General features: G+C 57.4%; 1 protein-coding gene across 2 annotated transcripts; it reads right to left on the reverse strand.

Moving 5' to 3' along the window:
* Positions 1–3,506: 3,506 nt before the first annotated feature.
* On the reverse strand, positions 3,507–9,258 carry UBALD1 (UBA like domain containing 1). 2 transcript variants are annotated; one of them, XM_017505975.2, is made up of 3 exons: positions 8,921–9,248; positions 5,118–5,180; positions 3,507–4,596 (listed from the first exon to the last, which is right to left on the reverse strand). In XM_017505975.2, exons 1-3 carry the CDS (start codon positions 9,038–9,040, stop codon positions 4,246–4,248), a joined length of 534 nt encoding a protein of 177 aa, XP_017361464.1. In that variant the 5' UTR covers positions 9,041–9,248; the 3' UTR covers positions 3,507–4,245. The 2 variants fall into 2 exon arrangements, with proteins under 2 accessions (XP_017361464.1, XP_017361466.1); XM_017505977.2 differs by lacking the exon at positions 5,118–5,180 and having other exon boundaries at positions 8,921–9,258.
* Between the last annotated feature and the right edge of the window lie 7,123 nt (positions 9,259–16,381).

The following is a 16,381-nucleotide window of genomic DNA, read 5'->3' on the forward strand; positions in this document are numbered from 1 at the left end:
AAAAAAAAAAAAAAAAAAAAGTGAAATTTTGTTTATAATCAAAGGTCATTTGGAGCTCAAATCTGCTGGGCAAGGAGGGTCGTGACCAAGCCCTGGTGAGGCTGGACTGTCAAGGAGCATGGCGGGTTTTCCTGTGTCACTTAGGCAACTCCCAGGCTGTGCCCAAGATGAAGGCCTGTAAACATGAGTCTGCTGTGCTAGTTCAGCCAGTGTACACCTTAACACATACTAGGTTGTCACTGGCTCCATTATTTTTGAGATGGAGTCTCACTCTGTCATCCAGGCTAGAGTGCAGTGGGACCATCTCAGCTCACTGTGACCTTCTGCCTCAGATTACAGGCACATGCCACCATGCCCAGCTAATTTTTGTGGCCAGGAGTTCAAGACCAGCCCAGACAACATAGCAAGACCCCATCTCTACAAAGCATTTTTTTAAAAAATTAGCCAGGTGGGGTAGCAAGTGTCTGTATGTAGTCCCAGCTACTTGGGAGGCTGAGGTGGGAGGATCACCTGACCCCAGGATTTCAAGGCTGTAGCGAGCTATGATTGCATCACTGCACTGTAGCCTGGGGAATACAGCAAGACTCTATCTCTAAAAAACAAAGAAATCAGATTCTGGGACCCTCCTCCAAAACAACTGCCTCAGGGAAAGGCCAGGAACGTGTTCAACAAGCAGCCAGGGGGACCCTTGTGCTCTGGAAGTCCGGGGATCATCTGCAGGTGCCCACTTACCATGTAGGGGGCATGGCTAGATGGGCACATGAGAAACCTGGGAGCTGTTTTATTTTCAGTAAGAGCTTTGAGGTATAATTGACACACCAGAACGTTCGCCTTTCTAAAGCATGCCATTGAGTGCTTTTTGGTGCAGTCACAGATCAGTCACCATCATCTACCCGGGGAGCTTCCATGATCATACGTCAGGCCTTTGCCCCAGAGTCTGATGCCATGAGGCCCAGGAACCTGTAGTTTGCTGGTTTTATTTTACCTGCTGTGCAGCCAGGTATGAGAACCACAGAACTAGCACAGAGGCACTCCACTGGGGCCATGGTGACCTATAGGGGACATTAGCACTGGCTACAAACACTTCTGATTGTCCCAGTAAGGGGGCTGCCCCTGGATGCAGTGGGGAGCACTCAGGGATACAGCTCAGCACCACTGCAGGGACAATGATAGCCCTCCATGTCAAAAGTGACCACGCTTAAAAAGCCTGCTCTGCAGGAACCTCAAGTCTCTTCCACCCTTAATGTGACCACTTGAGAGCCCCAAGCCCAGTCCACAGTGGCCCCCAGAAACAGAAATGGGGGTGGTGGGACAGTGTCCCTGGTATTTAGTGACGATGTTCTATAGGGACACTTCCTAAATTTTGATGTCTCTTTGGAACCAGGGGCTTCTGTTAGAATCAGATTCTGATTCAGGGAGTCTGGGTTGCAGCCTGACTCTAATAAGCTCCTGGGTGATGCTGGGGTCGAGACCATGCCTTGAATAATGAGGGTGTGGTCCACTACAGGCTGCCCCAAGGCTCACGGTTTAATAAACAGCACTCCCTGCTCGGTGCGGTGGCTCACGCCTGTAATCTCAGCACTTTGGGAGGCCGAGGCAGGTGGATCACCCGAGTTTAAGAGTTCGAGACCAGCCTGGCCAACATGGTGAAACCCCATCTCTGCTAAAATACAAAAGTTAGGCCAGGTGCAGTGGCTCACGCCTACAAACCCAGCACTTTCGGAGGCCAAGATGGGAGTATCACGAGGTCAAGAGATCAAGACCATCCTGGCCAATATGGTGAAACCCCGTCTCTACTAAAAATACAAAAATTAGCAGGCCATGGTAGTGCACGCCTGTAATCCCAGCTACTCAGGAGGCTGAGGCAGGAGAATCACTTAAACCTGGGAGTCGGAGGTTGCACTGAGCTGAGATCATGCCACTGCATTCCAGCATGGGCAACAGAGTGAGACTCCATTTCAAAAAAAAAAAATCAGCCAGGCATGGTAGAGGGCGCCTGTAGTATCACCTACAGGAGGCTGAGGCAGAACTGCTTGAACCTGGGGGACAGAGGTTGCAGTGAGCTGAGATCGTGCCACTTCACTCCAACCTGGGCGATTGAGAAAGCCTCCGTCTCAAAAAACAAAAACAGCACTCCCGAGCCTCCCACTGTACAGTCCTGGACTTCACAGCCTCATGTGTGGCGGACATGTGCAGCAGCTTAGCATGTGAGAGGTGGGAGAGTCAAAGGGCACTCCACCCCACACTGCAGATTACCACAAAACATTTCTCTCTGCAAAACATTTTCCTACCACTGGAAGGCAGGTATGGCAATTTCCTGAGAATTTTTTTTCCATCTCAAAGAATGGAGGAGCCACAAAGTGAAGACAGGAGGCCAGAGATGTCCTCCCCCTCCTGCTGCTGTGTTCTCTCCCTCCCCTGCTACCCAGGCACCCCAGGCGGATTCAGGGTGCTGGCTGGCCAGGGCCCCCCATCCTGTGGGCTCCAAGAGGCTATTACAAAGGCGGGTTCCCAGGTGGACCCATTCCTGGGAAGCAAGCATGGCTCGAGTGGGGGTCGCAGCAGTCAGTCGCCAGTGCCAAGCAGCCAGTGAGTAGCCACCACAGGTGGGCTCTGTCAACACAGCCTCTGCAGGTTCCAACTGGGTGGAGATGAAGCCAGGCACTGGTGTGGCAAGAGCACCAAGGCATGCTTCCTGAGAGGCACAGCCACATCCCTGGGAGCCAGGAAGGGTCAATGGGGAGCATCGGATGCCAGGCGAGCACAGGATCTTCAGAAAGATGCTCTCCCACTCAGGTGGCAGGGCTCCGCCAGGGGCTGGTGCTTAGATGGGAGTGAGCGTTGCCCGTGAGCAGCTGTGAGTTGAACCCCGTGGAGGTGTTGCAGAGGCTCCAGTCTCCCTTCTGCCCCAAGTCCAGGCCCACTCTTGGGGGTGTGTGAGGCTGAGGGTACATTCTCCTAAAGCTGCTGCAGCTCATCCCAGGCAGCCTCGGGTTGCCTGTCTCCTAAGTGACCCAACATCTGCTCCCCCTTTGCCAGCAGCACTCTGCCACGTCCTTGTCCCCTGCCCTGTCCTCTGGCCCTTGCGAGCATCCCTGGCTCTGTCTGTTCAGAGGCCGTGCCCTACCCAGTGTCTGCTGGAGGCCTGGCTCAGAGGGTCCAGCCTGTGCCTAGTCACTGGAGCCATGACCAAGAAAAGTTGAGATGAAACCCAGGACGACAGAAGGCAGGTATGAGCCCTATGTGCTCCTAACCAGGAGCGAGGATCTGTCCAGCCAAGCAGGGGCAGGGGTAGGCTGACAGGATGGGGACCCAGGCTGGGAACTAACTTCACAGGAAAAGCCCTGGGTGGACAGGAAGATTCCAGAGCATACTGTGGCTGATAAGGGCAACAGGCAGCAGTGTGCAGCCAGGGAGGCTGGGGGTGGCCCTGTCCTCTGGCCAGCACCCCCCAGAGCTAGCTGGCAGCAAGCCTCGTACACAAGGTAAGACCACAGAGCCTGGCAGTGGTTTGGAATTCGTTCTTCTCTTTTGTTAAAAGCGGGAAAGGAAGTGGATGCGGGTACCCCCAGGCCCAGGGGGAGGCATGCAGGCGGCCCCAGCAGGCAGGCGCTGGGAGGCAGTGGGAAGAGTCCTGGAGTTTCCCACAATCCTTTTCTCTGCAAGGAACAGCAACGCTGGCTGATGAAGGGGTGGGGCAGGAGGCAGGGCCCTGGGGAGGGGGCGGTGGGCAGAGGGCTGGGGGCTCACTCTAACATGCAAAGTCCAGCTGCCCCGGGAACTAAGTTGCTTCTGAAGAGCGACACGTAGAAATACACAGACACGGCCACGCGCACACATGCGGAGAGGCTCTGCATTCCCTAGGGTGGGGGTCGAGGCCTGCCGGCCCCCAAGGAGCTCCAAGCCAGGGATCAGTGATGTCTCCGCCAGGGTGGTCCTCTTCGGTACCCCTGGGCCAGGTGGGGCAGGTTCGTCTTCGAAGGAAGGCCGTGTGGTCTCTGAAGTTCTGACCGCCAGGCACCCAGGCTGCTCTGAACCACTCCATGTGCCGGCCATGACCTTGCGTGTGGGCAGCTGCGTGTTCTGGCACCAGACATGTCCCTGCCTGGCTAGAGTCCGTGCTTTCCCCTCCAGGGCTCCAGGGACCAAGGGGTGCAGACATAAAAGGGGTGAAGGGGGCCCGCGGAGACGTCCTCTCCCCCGCCCCACGGGGTCCTGGGCTCCGGGAGGGGGGAGGGGCCTCCCTTATCTCTCTGCCTCCATGGCAGGGTGGGCCCTGGGTTCCGAGGTGGCCTGTTGGGGGGCCAGGGGTGGCCAGTCTGAAGCCGGAGAAGGGGGTGCCGGAGTCCACAGGGGTGGCTGTGGCTGGTGGTGCTGTGGGCCCCCCGGGGGCGAGGCGGCCGTGGGCCAGCTGGGGGCCGAGAAGCTACCCGTGGCGGCATGGGGGAAGTGCGGTGGGGGCGACGTGGCTGTCGCAGCCATTGGGCTGCCGCTGCCACCGCTGTGGAAACTCTCGGAGGCCTTGAGACGGGAGAACATGGTGAGAGCGTCGGGGAAGTTGGGGGGTGTGGCAGGGGTGTTGGCAGGAGTGCACATCTGTAGGGGGAAGAGAGGAGAGATGGGATGAGCACCCCTTCCTGGAGGGGCCCCCACTGCCTCCCAAGGGGAGACGAGTGGCTTCCCCATTCTCAGAAGGCTCTGTGTCCCTTCCCCAGCTGCCCCAGCTGGTCTGTCACCCAGGGGCTCCCACCCAGGGGCTCCCACCCAGGGGCTCCGAGAGAAACCCAGAGATGAACTCACCTGGCCTCACTCTGGGCAGCCCAGTGCCTGGGGCCATAAGGCTTTCCCAGCCCGCCTCATTCCCCCGGCCACAGCATCCCTGGGGTGCTGCAGGATGAGGACTTTCAATGACCCAGAGGCCAGCGCCCCACAGGTCTCACGGGGAACTGCCACAGGCAGGATTAAATGCAGGACCCACGAAGCCACCGATCTCCAAAGAGGTCAAGCCCCCGCCTACACCAGTGCCCTCACATACGTGGGCCAGGGGCTGCTTATGCATGGAACTAGCTTGGCCTCCTTCCACCCAACCCAGAACTGGGGTCTCTGGGGACACTTACCATCTGGTGGTGGTGGTGGCTGTAGGGGATGTTGGTCTCCTGGAAAAAGGCGCTGAGGGCTGTCTGCAGGAAGAAAAGTGCCTGCTCACCCTCCAGGCCCCTGCCAGCCCTGCCGCGCTGCCCTTGTTCTCCCACTTCTCTGAGGTTAGTGATGACGCTGGCTGGAGTAGTGAGTGGGAGGGGCAAGTCTCGGTGCTGAGGCCCAGTGGCTTGCCTGTCACCCCCAACCCACACCACTGTCCAAGGAAGAGCCATGAAACACCATAGGCAGTTTGGGTACCCGCCATTCCCCTGCTGCTTGCCACCTGCCTCAGTGCCTAAGACCTGCAGAGCCCCCTCCGCAACATGACGGACAGTACCCTCACCTCATCCTGGGGTAAAGGCAGCACGGCCCCAAGTAGCCCAACCAGAACCCCCACCACCATCCTGTTTCAGGAAATTCTAGCCTGCTGTCACCACCATGACAGGTAGCAAGTCTCTTCTCTAAGCCTTGGTTTCCTCATCTTTGAAGCTGGGGCATCTTGCAGGAGTCTGAGCCTGGCAGGTGGGAACCCCTGCTGCCCCACCCAGCTCTGCTTCTGGCTGATCAAGGGGCCACTGTTTGGGCCTTGTTTTCTCCATCTGTACCACAAAGAGGCTGGACTAAGTGGCTTCCAGGGTCCCCTTTCTTGCAACAGTGATCTGAGGTCACCAGATTCCAGCAGGCAGGGCCTGGTGCCAAGTAGACAAGCCTGGGCTTTAGGCTCACTCGCTCACCTACCCGAGCCTCCCTCGGAACAGGGCCCAGGTGGTGAAGCAGAAAGACAGCCCTAGGATCAAAGCCACCATGGGTTCACAACAGCTCCCGGCATAGCTCCCCAGCTACCCGCTCTTGGCTTGCACCATGCTAGGCACATGATGCTCCACAGTGGGGCCACATGCCACACTGAGCATGGTGCGGGCACCCAGCAGGTCTCTCTCTAAGTGGGAGCATGGATTGTCATCGTTCACCGCACAGGCAGGGAAATGAAGGTAGGAAGTGACTTGCTGACGGTCAGCTGGTCAGCAGGAGACAGAGAAGGGAGTGCTCAGGAACAGCCAGGGCAGGTAGGGGAGGGAGACAGAGCGAGCCTGGAGCCCTTTTCTGTGTGTGTCAGTTCGGCAGGCTTCATTCAGAGGTCCTTGGTGACTGGGAGCTGAGGAGCCCCAGAGGGAGGCACTGGAATTTGCTACGTCCTGGCTGGGGCCCGGCATGGGTGGGGAGGCCTGTCCCAGAGAACGGAGGCTGCTCTTGCACAAGGGCCAGTGAGGGAGCCCTGCAAGTGTGTGAGGGGTCCTTGGGGCCCTGCCAAGTTCCAGGCCCAAACTTGGAGCTTCAAGCAGCTGAGGTGCCCCCACTGCCACCCCTCAGGCCCACTCCCCCCATGCTAGCTTGACTTTCTGGCCCTCCCAGACCTGGTACACCCAGAACTCCAGACTGTTCCCAGGATCTGCCCTTGGTTAGGGGGATGGGGGTAGGAGGGCTGCTATGTTTTAAAAAATCTTTTAAAAATACCTGGGAAATTTCCTGCAGGAAACATCCTACCTGGGTATCCCCAAACAGGGGTGGTGTGGGAGCTCAGGCATGGGAGCTGGTCTTTAAGCACCTTCCCAGATCCCAAGACCCTCGGTCAGTGGTGGCTGTGTCCCAAAGCCCAGGCTCGCTGTGCAAATCCCAACCGGAACCCCCTCTGCAGGCCGCTGTGTATATTCTCCACTGAGAAACATCTGCCCCACTAGACACAGGCCCCTCCCCCTGCAGCCTCCTGCCCCCGTTAGCACCTGAATTGCAGCGAAAGTGACCCAGAAACACCGCATGGTGGATGCGGGTGGAGCGTGGAGGGGGATGGGGTGGCCACATGAGCCCCTCACTCACCCCCATTCCAAGGCCTGAAGTCCTGTCACCTTCCTCCAGCCTCCCTGGCAGCTTCCACTTTACAGATGGCCCAACTGAGACTCAGGGGGTGGAGGGCCCAGGGCTCCCACCACGGGGTCACTGGGAACCATCAGGGGCTCCTACCCCTCCTGGGAACAGTTTGGTGCCCTAATCACACACCAAATGCACGGGGTGGGGGGCTGCGCATATCAGAGTTTTCAGTTAACCCTGCCGCTGACAGAAGCGGCTCAAGTGGCTTGGGTGGCTGCTGGGTGCCAGGCTCTGAGGGCTGGGCTGGGTTCTGCATGCAGGGCTCGCCTCCCACCCAGACACCTGCCTGCCCAGCCCCAGGCAGGAAGGGAACCCTGCATGCAGATGTGGGACTGCCATGAATGTGGTTTTGCAAGTTTTGCTACATCCAACCCTTGACACAAACAGGGCTGATGTGAGCTGTGGAGGAGAGGGGGGCAGCAGGGAGCTTCCTCCGGGTGGGGCTGCCTCGGGGAACAGGGAGCAGTGAGCTGGCCATCAGAGGCTGACTCACAGCTCCCCCCACAACATGCAGATGTGGAAACTGAGTCCAGAAGGACAGAGCAGCCTCCCACCTCCCAGAGTGAACACCACAAACGGTCAGTAGCCCCCAAGACCTCTGGTAGGAGGGAAGTGGGCAAGGAGGGAGGGATGGAGTCATCTGGGTGGGATGGCCACTGCCTTCCCAGACTGTCCCAAGCTTAGGACATTCTGATCCCCAACCAGTCCCCAGGAGGCGGAGCCCCAGAGTCCTCTAGCTCCTGGTACCTCCTGCAGGCCCTGGCACAACTCCTCATGGAGAAACCAGGTTTCCAGTCCCCAGTTGGGCACGGATGGTACGATGGCTTAGGCCGTGACCCTGCCCTTGAGGGGCACAGCTCATAGGGCTCTGGCCTCATCCCGATACTACCATGGGGTTAATCCTGGGGTCGGTGAATTAGGGAAGGCCAGACAGCCTCTGGGCAGCAGAAGCCAAGAGCACTACTACCCTGTGTTAAGGGAGGCCCGGGGAGTGGGTGCCAGACTGGGGCAGCCTCACCTCCTACCCAGCTGGCCTGAAAGCTGGTGAATTGTGTACATCCTCCCCAGTGCACCGGCAAAGGCACAGTTACCCCTGCCAGCCTCTGGAGAGCACCTGGACGCGAGCATGGTGTCCCCAGGCACACCTCTGGAGGGGGTACATGCTCATCCCTATGCTGTAGTATGGGGCTCCAACACGACACCCATACACTCCACGCCGTGTACACACATCACACCGTGCCAGGCAGGGGCTGCATCTGCACACCCGCCACATATGTACGTGCTGATCACACACCAAACGCACCGGGGGGCTGCGCGTTCACACGCGCGCCAGCCAACGTGCCAGCAGGTCCGCCACCTCCACGGTACCCGGCCAACGCCGTGGCGCGGTGCGTGCGTAAACAGAAATGCACATGGACGTCTGCGCACGCCGACGGCTGCCCACCAGGCACGCGGACCCTCGGACCACTAGCCCGGAGCGGCTCCGCCCTCCGGCCCAGCTCTGCCGAGGCCTGGGGCGTCCTCCTTCCGGCCGCCAGCCCGACTGTCTGTCCGCACTGAGGCGCAGCCCCGCCCTCGGCCGTTACCCGGACAAAAGGGGTGGGGGGGGGTCTCCGTCTCGATCCCGGGGGACTCGGGGCCCCGCGGGGGTGACGTATCGCCGACCCGTAGCCTGATTCCGACCTCCACCCGCTGGGAGCCCTCGGGGCCGGGACGCCGGGCGGCGCCGTCTGGAGAGCGGGTCAAGTCCGCGGCCCGGAGCGGAGCGCACAGCCGGCACGCGTCCACACCGCCCACCCCCGCCCCGCGGCCACGCGGGACACATTCCACCCGCGGCCCCAGCCCCGGCGTCGCGCACCTCGAACTGCCAGTGGGCCGCCTGCAGCAGCTGCTTCGCCTGGTCGGCCGCGCAGCCCGCAGTCAGCACGAACTGGTTGATCATGACCTGGTGCTTGAGCTCGTCCATGTTCACGGACATGGCGCCGCCGCGCTGCCCGCTCCGGCCTCCCTCCGCCGCCCGCGCCTCCGCCTCACGCGTCCACCATTAGCGAGCCGGCTCCGGCTAATACAAATATTTACTGTGCGGCTCTGACTCACCGCGCCTCGCCTCGCTCGGCCGGCGCCGCGGCATGCTGGGAGATGTAGTCCCCGCGCCGCGCCAGGCTCCCCGGCGGAGTGTGGCCGGTGCCCCGGGGGACGCGAAGCTGGGGAAGGGGCGTGTCTAAGCGCCGAGCGCCCGCTGTGCGGATGCCCACGCCGTGACCCGAGCCGGGTATGTCCACGTCGCCCTAGTTGCTCTCAGTGGCACCCGCGCCCCTGCTCTAGCACAGATGGGGCTCCCCAGGCGGGGGCCACGTCTGTGCATGGGCGCCAACGCCCGACCACAGGGTCTTGGCCAAGTCCTGGGGACCGTGTCTGAATGCTGAGTGCCTACTGTGTGCATATGCCCGGACCGTGACCAGGGCCGGGGGCCTCCACGTCGCCCTTGTTGCTCTGGGTGGCACCTGCGCTACTGTTCTGGCACCGATGGAGGTCCGCAGGCGCGGGCCTCAGATCTGTGCATAGGCGTCTTTGCCAAGGCCCAGGAACGGTGTCTGAATGCTGAGCGCCTACTGTGTGCAAGCACCTGGGCCGGGACGAGAGCCAGTTATGTCCACGCCCTCGTTGCTCTCGGTAGCATCCACGAGCTCTGGCCGGAATTAGAAGCCCAGAGGCCGGGGCCACAGATGTGTGTATCGGCGCAAACCGCCAGGCCACAGATGTCTTTGCCAAGCCCCGGGTATTGTGACTGAACGCTGAGCGCCTACTGTCTGCAGATGTCCAGGCCATGGCCAGAGCCAGGCATGTCCATGTTGCCCTCGTTGCTCTCGGTGGCATCCGTTCCCCTGCGCTGGCACAAATTGGGGTCCCAAGGTGGGGGACACAGATGTGTGCATGGGCGCAAACACTGGGCCACAGGCGTCTTTGCCAAGACCCAGGGACCCTGAACCCCTCTGTAACTGGCATCGCACTATGTTAAGTAGTAGGCACATCCTTAAGAGAGGAGGCTCTACGAATTTTGGCCCAAATCTTTGGTCTAGGCTGCAAAGTCCCGAAAGGCCTGGCACACTGTAGGTGCCAACAAATACTCATTCCGTGAATGAATGAATGAATGAATGAGTGAGTGAATCCGGCCTTCAAAGCTCCGCTGCAAGTCATCGCCTCCAGGCAGCCTCCTGGGTCTCCCCACTCAGTCTCGCAACGCCCACTCGTGGCTCAGGTCCTTCCCAGCTTCGCTCTGGACCTGCCCCACAGTAGCCCGATGACTCTGTGGACGGCGCCTGGGACAGGCTGACGGGGCCGGCAGCCTCTGGCGCTTCGGGGTCCCCCTCCCAGCAGTTCTCCCACGGTCCCACCGTTCTTGCTCTTTGCCGGAAATCTCGGCTATCAGCTGGCGGGCGCCAGGGCCCCGCGGAGCCAGTTCCGGAGCGGCTTCAAACTCCCATTCCCAGAATGCCCCGGTTTATTTGCATCGTTTGGTCTGGGTGACGTCAGGTGAGTGAGGTCGTATCTTGACCAATAGGCAGCCTCGAGGTGTTAGGACCTGGCCATATAAGGTAAACAAAGCTGGTCGCCCAATGAGGAGGCGGCTGGGGCGGGTCCTGGGCCAGGGAGGCCGGGGGCGGGCCGGGGGCGGGGCGGCCGGGCCGTGTTTACAGACCCGCACATGGCGCTTCCGGTCGACGTCGCGGGTGGCTAGGGAGGCCTTGGCCGGTTCGGAGTGGCCGGGGTCGGTGAAGCGCGGTCACGGCCGCTCTCGGTGACCTTCGTCCGGCTCCTTGCGCACTGTGGCCGCACTCTCGTTCGTTGAGTCACTGTTTGTTGTGTCGTTCTCTGCTTCTGGCCCGGGGCGACAGGAGAGCAATAGCCGGGTGGAAGGCTGTGAGGACTGCTCTGGAGGATGAGTGTAGCCTAGCGAGATGGAAAATGCCCTCCGGGGTTGGCGCGGTGACTTGTAATTCCAACAACTACTAGGCCGAGGAAGGAGGATTTCCCAGGCCCAGGAGTTTGAGAACATGCCTCTACAGAGATACAAATGTTAAGAAAATTAGCCGGTTTCAGGCTTGGCACGGGGGCTCAAGTCTGTAATCCCAGCACTTTGGGAGGCCAAGGCTGGCGGATCACCAGGTCAGGAATTGGAGACCAGTCTGACCATGGTGAAACCCCGACTCTACTAAAAATACAAAAATTAGCTGGTCGTGGTGGCGCGTGTGTGTAATCCCAGCTACTCGGGAGGTTGAGACAGGAGAATCACTTGAACCCGGGAGGCAGAGTTCGCGCCACTGCGCTCCAACCTGGGCGACAGAGTGAGTTCGTTTGAAAAAGGCACACCTGTAATCCTAGCACTTTGGGAGGCCGGGGGGGGGAGGATCACGAGGTCGGGAGTTCAAGACCAGACTGGCCAACATGGTGAAACCCCATCTCTACTAAAAAATACAGAAATTAGCTGGGCATGGTGGCTCGTGCCTGTAATCCCAGCTACTTGGGAGGCTGAGGTATGAGAACTCTGAACCGGGACCCGGGAGGCGGAGGTTGCAGTGAGCCAAGATCGCGCCACTGCACTTAAGCCTGGGCTGCAGAGTGAGACTGCATCTCAAAAAAAAAACTAGCCGGGTTCCATGGCTCACACCTGTAATCTCAACACTTTTGGAGGCCGAGACAGGCAGATCACTTGAGTCCAGGAGTTTGTGAACAGCCTGGGCAACATGGTGAGACCCTTGTCTCTACAAAAATAAAAATAGGGGCCAGGCGTGGTGACTCACGCCTGTAATCCAAGCACTTTGGAGGCCAAGGCAGGCAGATCACCTGAGGTCGGGAGTTCAAGACCAGCCTGACCAACATGGTGAAACCCCGTCTCTTAAAAAAATAAAATAAAATAATAAAAATAAAAAAAATTGTCAGGGCGCAGTGGCTCACGCCTATAATCCTAGCATTTTGGGAAGCCGAGATGGGTAGATCACTTGAGGTCAGGAGTTCAAGACCAGCCTGGAAAACATAGTGAAACCCTGCCTCTACTAAAAATACCAAATTCGCCAGGTGTGGTGGCGCTCGCCTGTAATCCCAGCTACTTGGGAGGCTGAGGCAGAGGTTTCAGTGAGCTGTGATCGCGCCACTGCACTCCAGCCTGGTGACAGAGGAGACTCTGTTTCAAAAAAAAAACACTACAGCAGATTAAAGTAGGTGGATCCCTTGAGCCCTAGAGGTTCAGGCTGCAGTGAGCCATGATTGTGCATGGGCAAGAGGGTAAGATCCTGTCTGCAAAAAATAAGAAATTCCCTAGGGAGGTGGGCACTGGCCTTGGGGGTGAGTTAAGGGCCACCAAAGTGTTTAAGTAGATCTGATCCCTTGTACGCTTAGGGATCACTGTGGCTGTAGCACTGCCAGGATCAGATGGTGCTAGAGAGCTCCAGTCTGAACTAGGCGATGTTCTTGATCTGTCTGGTTCCAGGGTCTGTCTTGCCCGCAGAATTGTTTGGAATGGAGGGACTTGCCTCGGGCTGCAGCTCCTACCTCGTCCCTTCAAGCCTGCCAAGGACTCTCCCATTGGGTGGTGGGAGGAGGAGAGTGGGGGAACTAGTGGACTGGACCTGAAATATCCTGGGGTGCAGGGTAGGGTAGTGGAGGAAGCTGGGGCACCGAGATAGCTGAGAGGGTTGGGAAGAGAAAGGAGTCAGGGTGCAGTGGGCTTGGCCTCTGAGGGCTGGGGCTGGGAGCCTGGGCTATGGGAATGGGGCAGACCTGAGTGTTCTCTTCCCAGGCAGGCACTTAGTATTGGCAGAAGCCACCTGACCCGGGGAAATATAGCTGAAGCTTCTTTCCAGCTGCTTGGGGATCACTCAGGGGCAATAGTATTTTGCAAACCCTGATGGCTTTAAGAGATGTTTGCTGATGCTAAGAGTTGCCCCTTAACCTTTGCAAAGTTCATCTGCATGAATTATTGTGGGCAAAGTGCTCTATAGGGTAGGCGGGCAATAAAAACTAGCTCTGAATAGAATTACTGCTATAATGATTACCACTGGGCCTGCAACACAGCATGGGAGAAGGCGGGCAGGTTCAGGAGCCAGACAGACCTGGGTGTTAGGCTTGACTCCGCTGCTTAATAACACTGCTTAATGACTTAATGCTTAATCTTGAGCGAGTTATTGGAGCTCTGGGCTTTACTTTCTCACCGGTGGGGCTGAGTACTGACAGCACTGCTGTGGAAGATGAATGCCTGTCAGGGGCGGAGTGCAGGTCGGGTGCTTGGTGCACGGTTTTAGCACTCTCGCCTCTTTGCCTCCATCTAGACCACTCTGGGAAGCCCCAGCCCTCTTTTACAGGTAAAACTGAGGCTGGAATCCGGCCTTAGACTCTGACATTCAGAACCTGTAGAGAAGAGCAGACACTCACGGTGACTCTCTGGCAAGGGAGGAGGGACACTGTCCTGGCGGGGCCCACTGGGGCTTGTCTTGTACAGGGAGTTAGGAAGTACCTGCGCCCCTCCTTCCACCCTCGTCCACATACTACTCAGCTTCTTGCCCAGGCTTGCCCAGCCCAGGAGGAGCTCTCTCAGCCCAGCAGACTGGCAAGAGTGGGCAGGTGGGGCTGGCAGAGTCAAAGGTCACCCTACTGGTCTCCATGTAACCCCGTCACCCCCATCCTCTAAACCAGCTTGTTTTTCCGGGGCAACAGGGAATTAAAAAACAAGCCTATTTTCAGCCAAGAGGAGCCTGACTGGAGAGTGAACTTTGGATTCCTTAGCAGGCTGGGATGGAACGTGACAGCTGGGGCCAGCACCTAGCGGCGGGGAGAGGAGAAGGCACTTCCATCAGTGCCCTTATCTCACCTGAGGGCCCAAGAGGTTCAAGGCTTTGTCAGACTTCACATGGCCAGTCGATGGAGGGCCCAGGGCCTTGGCCTCCTCCTCCTCCTCACCCCAGTCTTTCATTTATTTCATAGACGTGTTTATCAGACACTCATTGGGTGCCTGGATCTGGGAGCACAATAGGCCAGGATCCTGCCTGCTCAAGGGCTTGAGAAGTCTAGACCTGAGACTCGGGCACTCAGACAAGGAAGCTACCAGTTGTCTCCAGGGTCCGCCTTTATGTTTCCTTTTTATTTTTTGAGACAAGGTCTCACTCTGTCACCCAGGCTGGAGTGCGGTGGCACAATCATGGCTCACTGCATCCTCGACCTCCCGGGCTCAAATAATCCTCCCACCTCTGCCCTCCAAGTAGCTGGGACTACATTTGTACACCACAAGCCTGGTTAATGTTTATATTTTTTGTAGAGACAGAGTTTTGCCATGGTGCTCAGGCTGGTCTCCAACTCCCAGGCTCAAGCGATCCACCTGCCTTGGCCTCTCAAAATGCTGAGATTATAGGCCTGAGACACTGCGCCTGGCCCTGTCTTCATAGAGAGCCCAATGCTGGCTGAATGAGAGGCAAGATGTGGCCCTTGCCTTGCTCCTGACGTTGGATTCTGTCCTCTCCCTTTCACTTGATTCCAGCCCTGTGTCGTATTCCATCTTTCCCACTGTGAAGCTTTTGTATATGCCATTACTCCTATCTAGAACCTGGAGCAGCCTACCCCCTCACACTTTGCCTAGCTGGCTATTAGTTGTATTTCAAGTCCTGGCTTAACTGTCACTTCCTCAAAAAACCCCTTTCCTGAACTGGGTGCAGTGGCTCAGGCCTGTAATCCCAGTACTTTGGGAGGCTAAGGCGGGTGGATCACTTGAGGTGAGGAATTCGAGACCGACCTGGCCAACAAGTTGAAACCCCATTCTACTAATAATACAAAAATTAGCTGGGCGTGGTAGTGCACACCTGCAATCCCAGCTATCCGGGAGGCTGAGGCAGGAGACTTGCTTGAACTTGGGAAGCAGAGATTGCAATGAGCTGAGATCATGCCATTGCAAACTGCAGCCTGGGCGACAGAAGAAGACTCCATCTCACTAAAAAAACAAAACAAAATAACCAGGCGAGATGGCTGTCGCCTGTAATCCCAGCACTTTGGGAGGCTGAGGAGGGCGGATCACAAGGTCAAGAGATGAGACCATCCAGGTCAACATAGTGAAACCCCATCTCTACAAAACATACAAAAATTAGCTGGGCTTGGTGGCGTGCGCCTGTAGTCCCAGCTACTCGGAAGACTGAGGCAGGATAATCACTTGAACCCAGGAGGTGGAGGTTGCAGTGAGCTGAGATCGCACTCCAGCCTGGCGACAGAGCGAGACTCCATCTCAAAAAAAAACCACAACAACCCCTTCCCTGACTCACCTGCCAGTAGTATCAATTACACCTCAATCCGTTCTCCCAGAGCACACACCACTTTGGCTCATTGCAACCAATGAGGAATGATACACTTGTTAACTTTTATAGTGTCTAGTTCCTCACCTGCCTGCAGCCTCCATGTCTAGTTTGCTCTACCATTTAATGTCTGTTGCCTGGTTCATCACCTGTCGCATAGTGGCTGCATGATAAATATTTGTTGAATACATCAATGAATCGGCCAGGCATGATAGCTCAAGCCTGTGATCCCAGCACTTTGGGAGGACAAAGTGAGCAGATTGCTTGAGGTCAGGAGTTTGAGACCAGCCTCGCCAACATGGTGAAACCCCGTCTCTACTAAAAATACAAAAATTATCCAGATATGGTTGTGGGCACCTGTAATCCCAGCTACTGAGGAGGCTGAGGAAGGAGAACCACTTGAACCCGGGAGGCAGAGGTTACAGTGAGTCGAGATCACACATGATCATGCCACTGCATTCCAGCCTGGGTGATAGAGCGACTCTGTCTCAATACATACATGAATAAATGAATCAATCCAGATGTTGATGAAGGAACTTGAACCAAATCAGGAAGGGCCTGTCTTCCAGCTGGCTGTGGGTAAGCACAGAAAAATATCGGTGAAAGGGCTCTGGGGACACCTTGAGTACAAAGCTCTGTCGAGAAGAGTTAATGAAACATCCAGCTTAGGCTGGGCAAGATGGGTCATGCTTATAATCCCAGCACTTTGGGAGGCTGAGGCGGGCAGATTACAAGGTCAAGAGATCAAGACCATCCTGGCCAACATGGTGAAACCCATTTCTACTAAAAATACAAAAATTAGCTGGCATGGTGGCATGTGCCTGTAATCCCAGTCACTCGAGAAGCTGAGGCAGGAGAATCGCCTGTAATCCCAGTTATTCGAGAGGCTGAGGCAGGAAAATCACCTGAGCCCAGGAGGCAGAGGTTACAATGAGCTGAGATTGTGCTACTGCACTCCAGCCTAGCGACAGAGTGAGTCCACCTCAAAA

Source organism: Cebus imitator, unplaced genomic scaffold, assembly GCF_001604975.1.
Source record: "Cebus imitator isolate Cc_AM_T3 unplaced genomic scaffold, Cebus_imitator-1.0 Scaffold346, whole genome shotgun sequence".
NCBI lineage: Eukaryota > Metazoa > Chordata > Mammalia > Primates > Cebidae > Cebus > Cebus imitator.

What these genes read in the sequence shown, in the direction of transcription:
- UBALD1 (XM_017505975.2), bottom strand. Translation starts at nt 9,040, where the DNA reads ATGTCCGTGAACATGGACGAGCTCAAGCACCAGGTCATGATCAACCAG. An exon ending in CGGCCCACTGGCAGTTCGAG is followed by an intron (nt 5,181 to 8,920) that starts GTGCGCGACGCC and finishes TTCTTCCTGCAG; the next exon opens with ACAGCCCTCAGCGCCTTTTT. An exon ending in GCCACCACCACCACCAGATG is followed by an intron (nt 4,597 to 5,117) that starts GTAAGTGTCCCC and finishes TTCCCCCTACAG; the next exon opens with ATGTGCACTCCTGCCAACAC.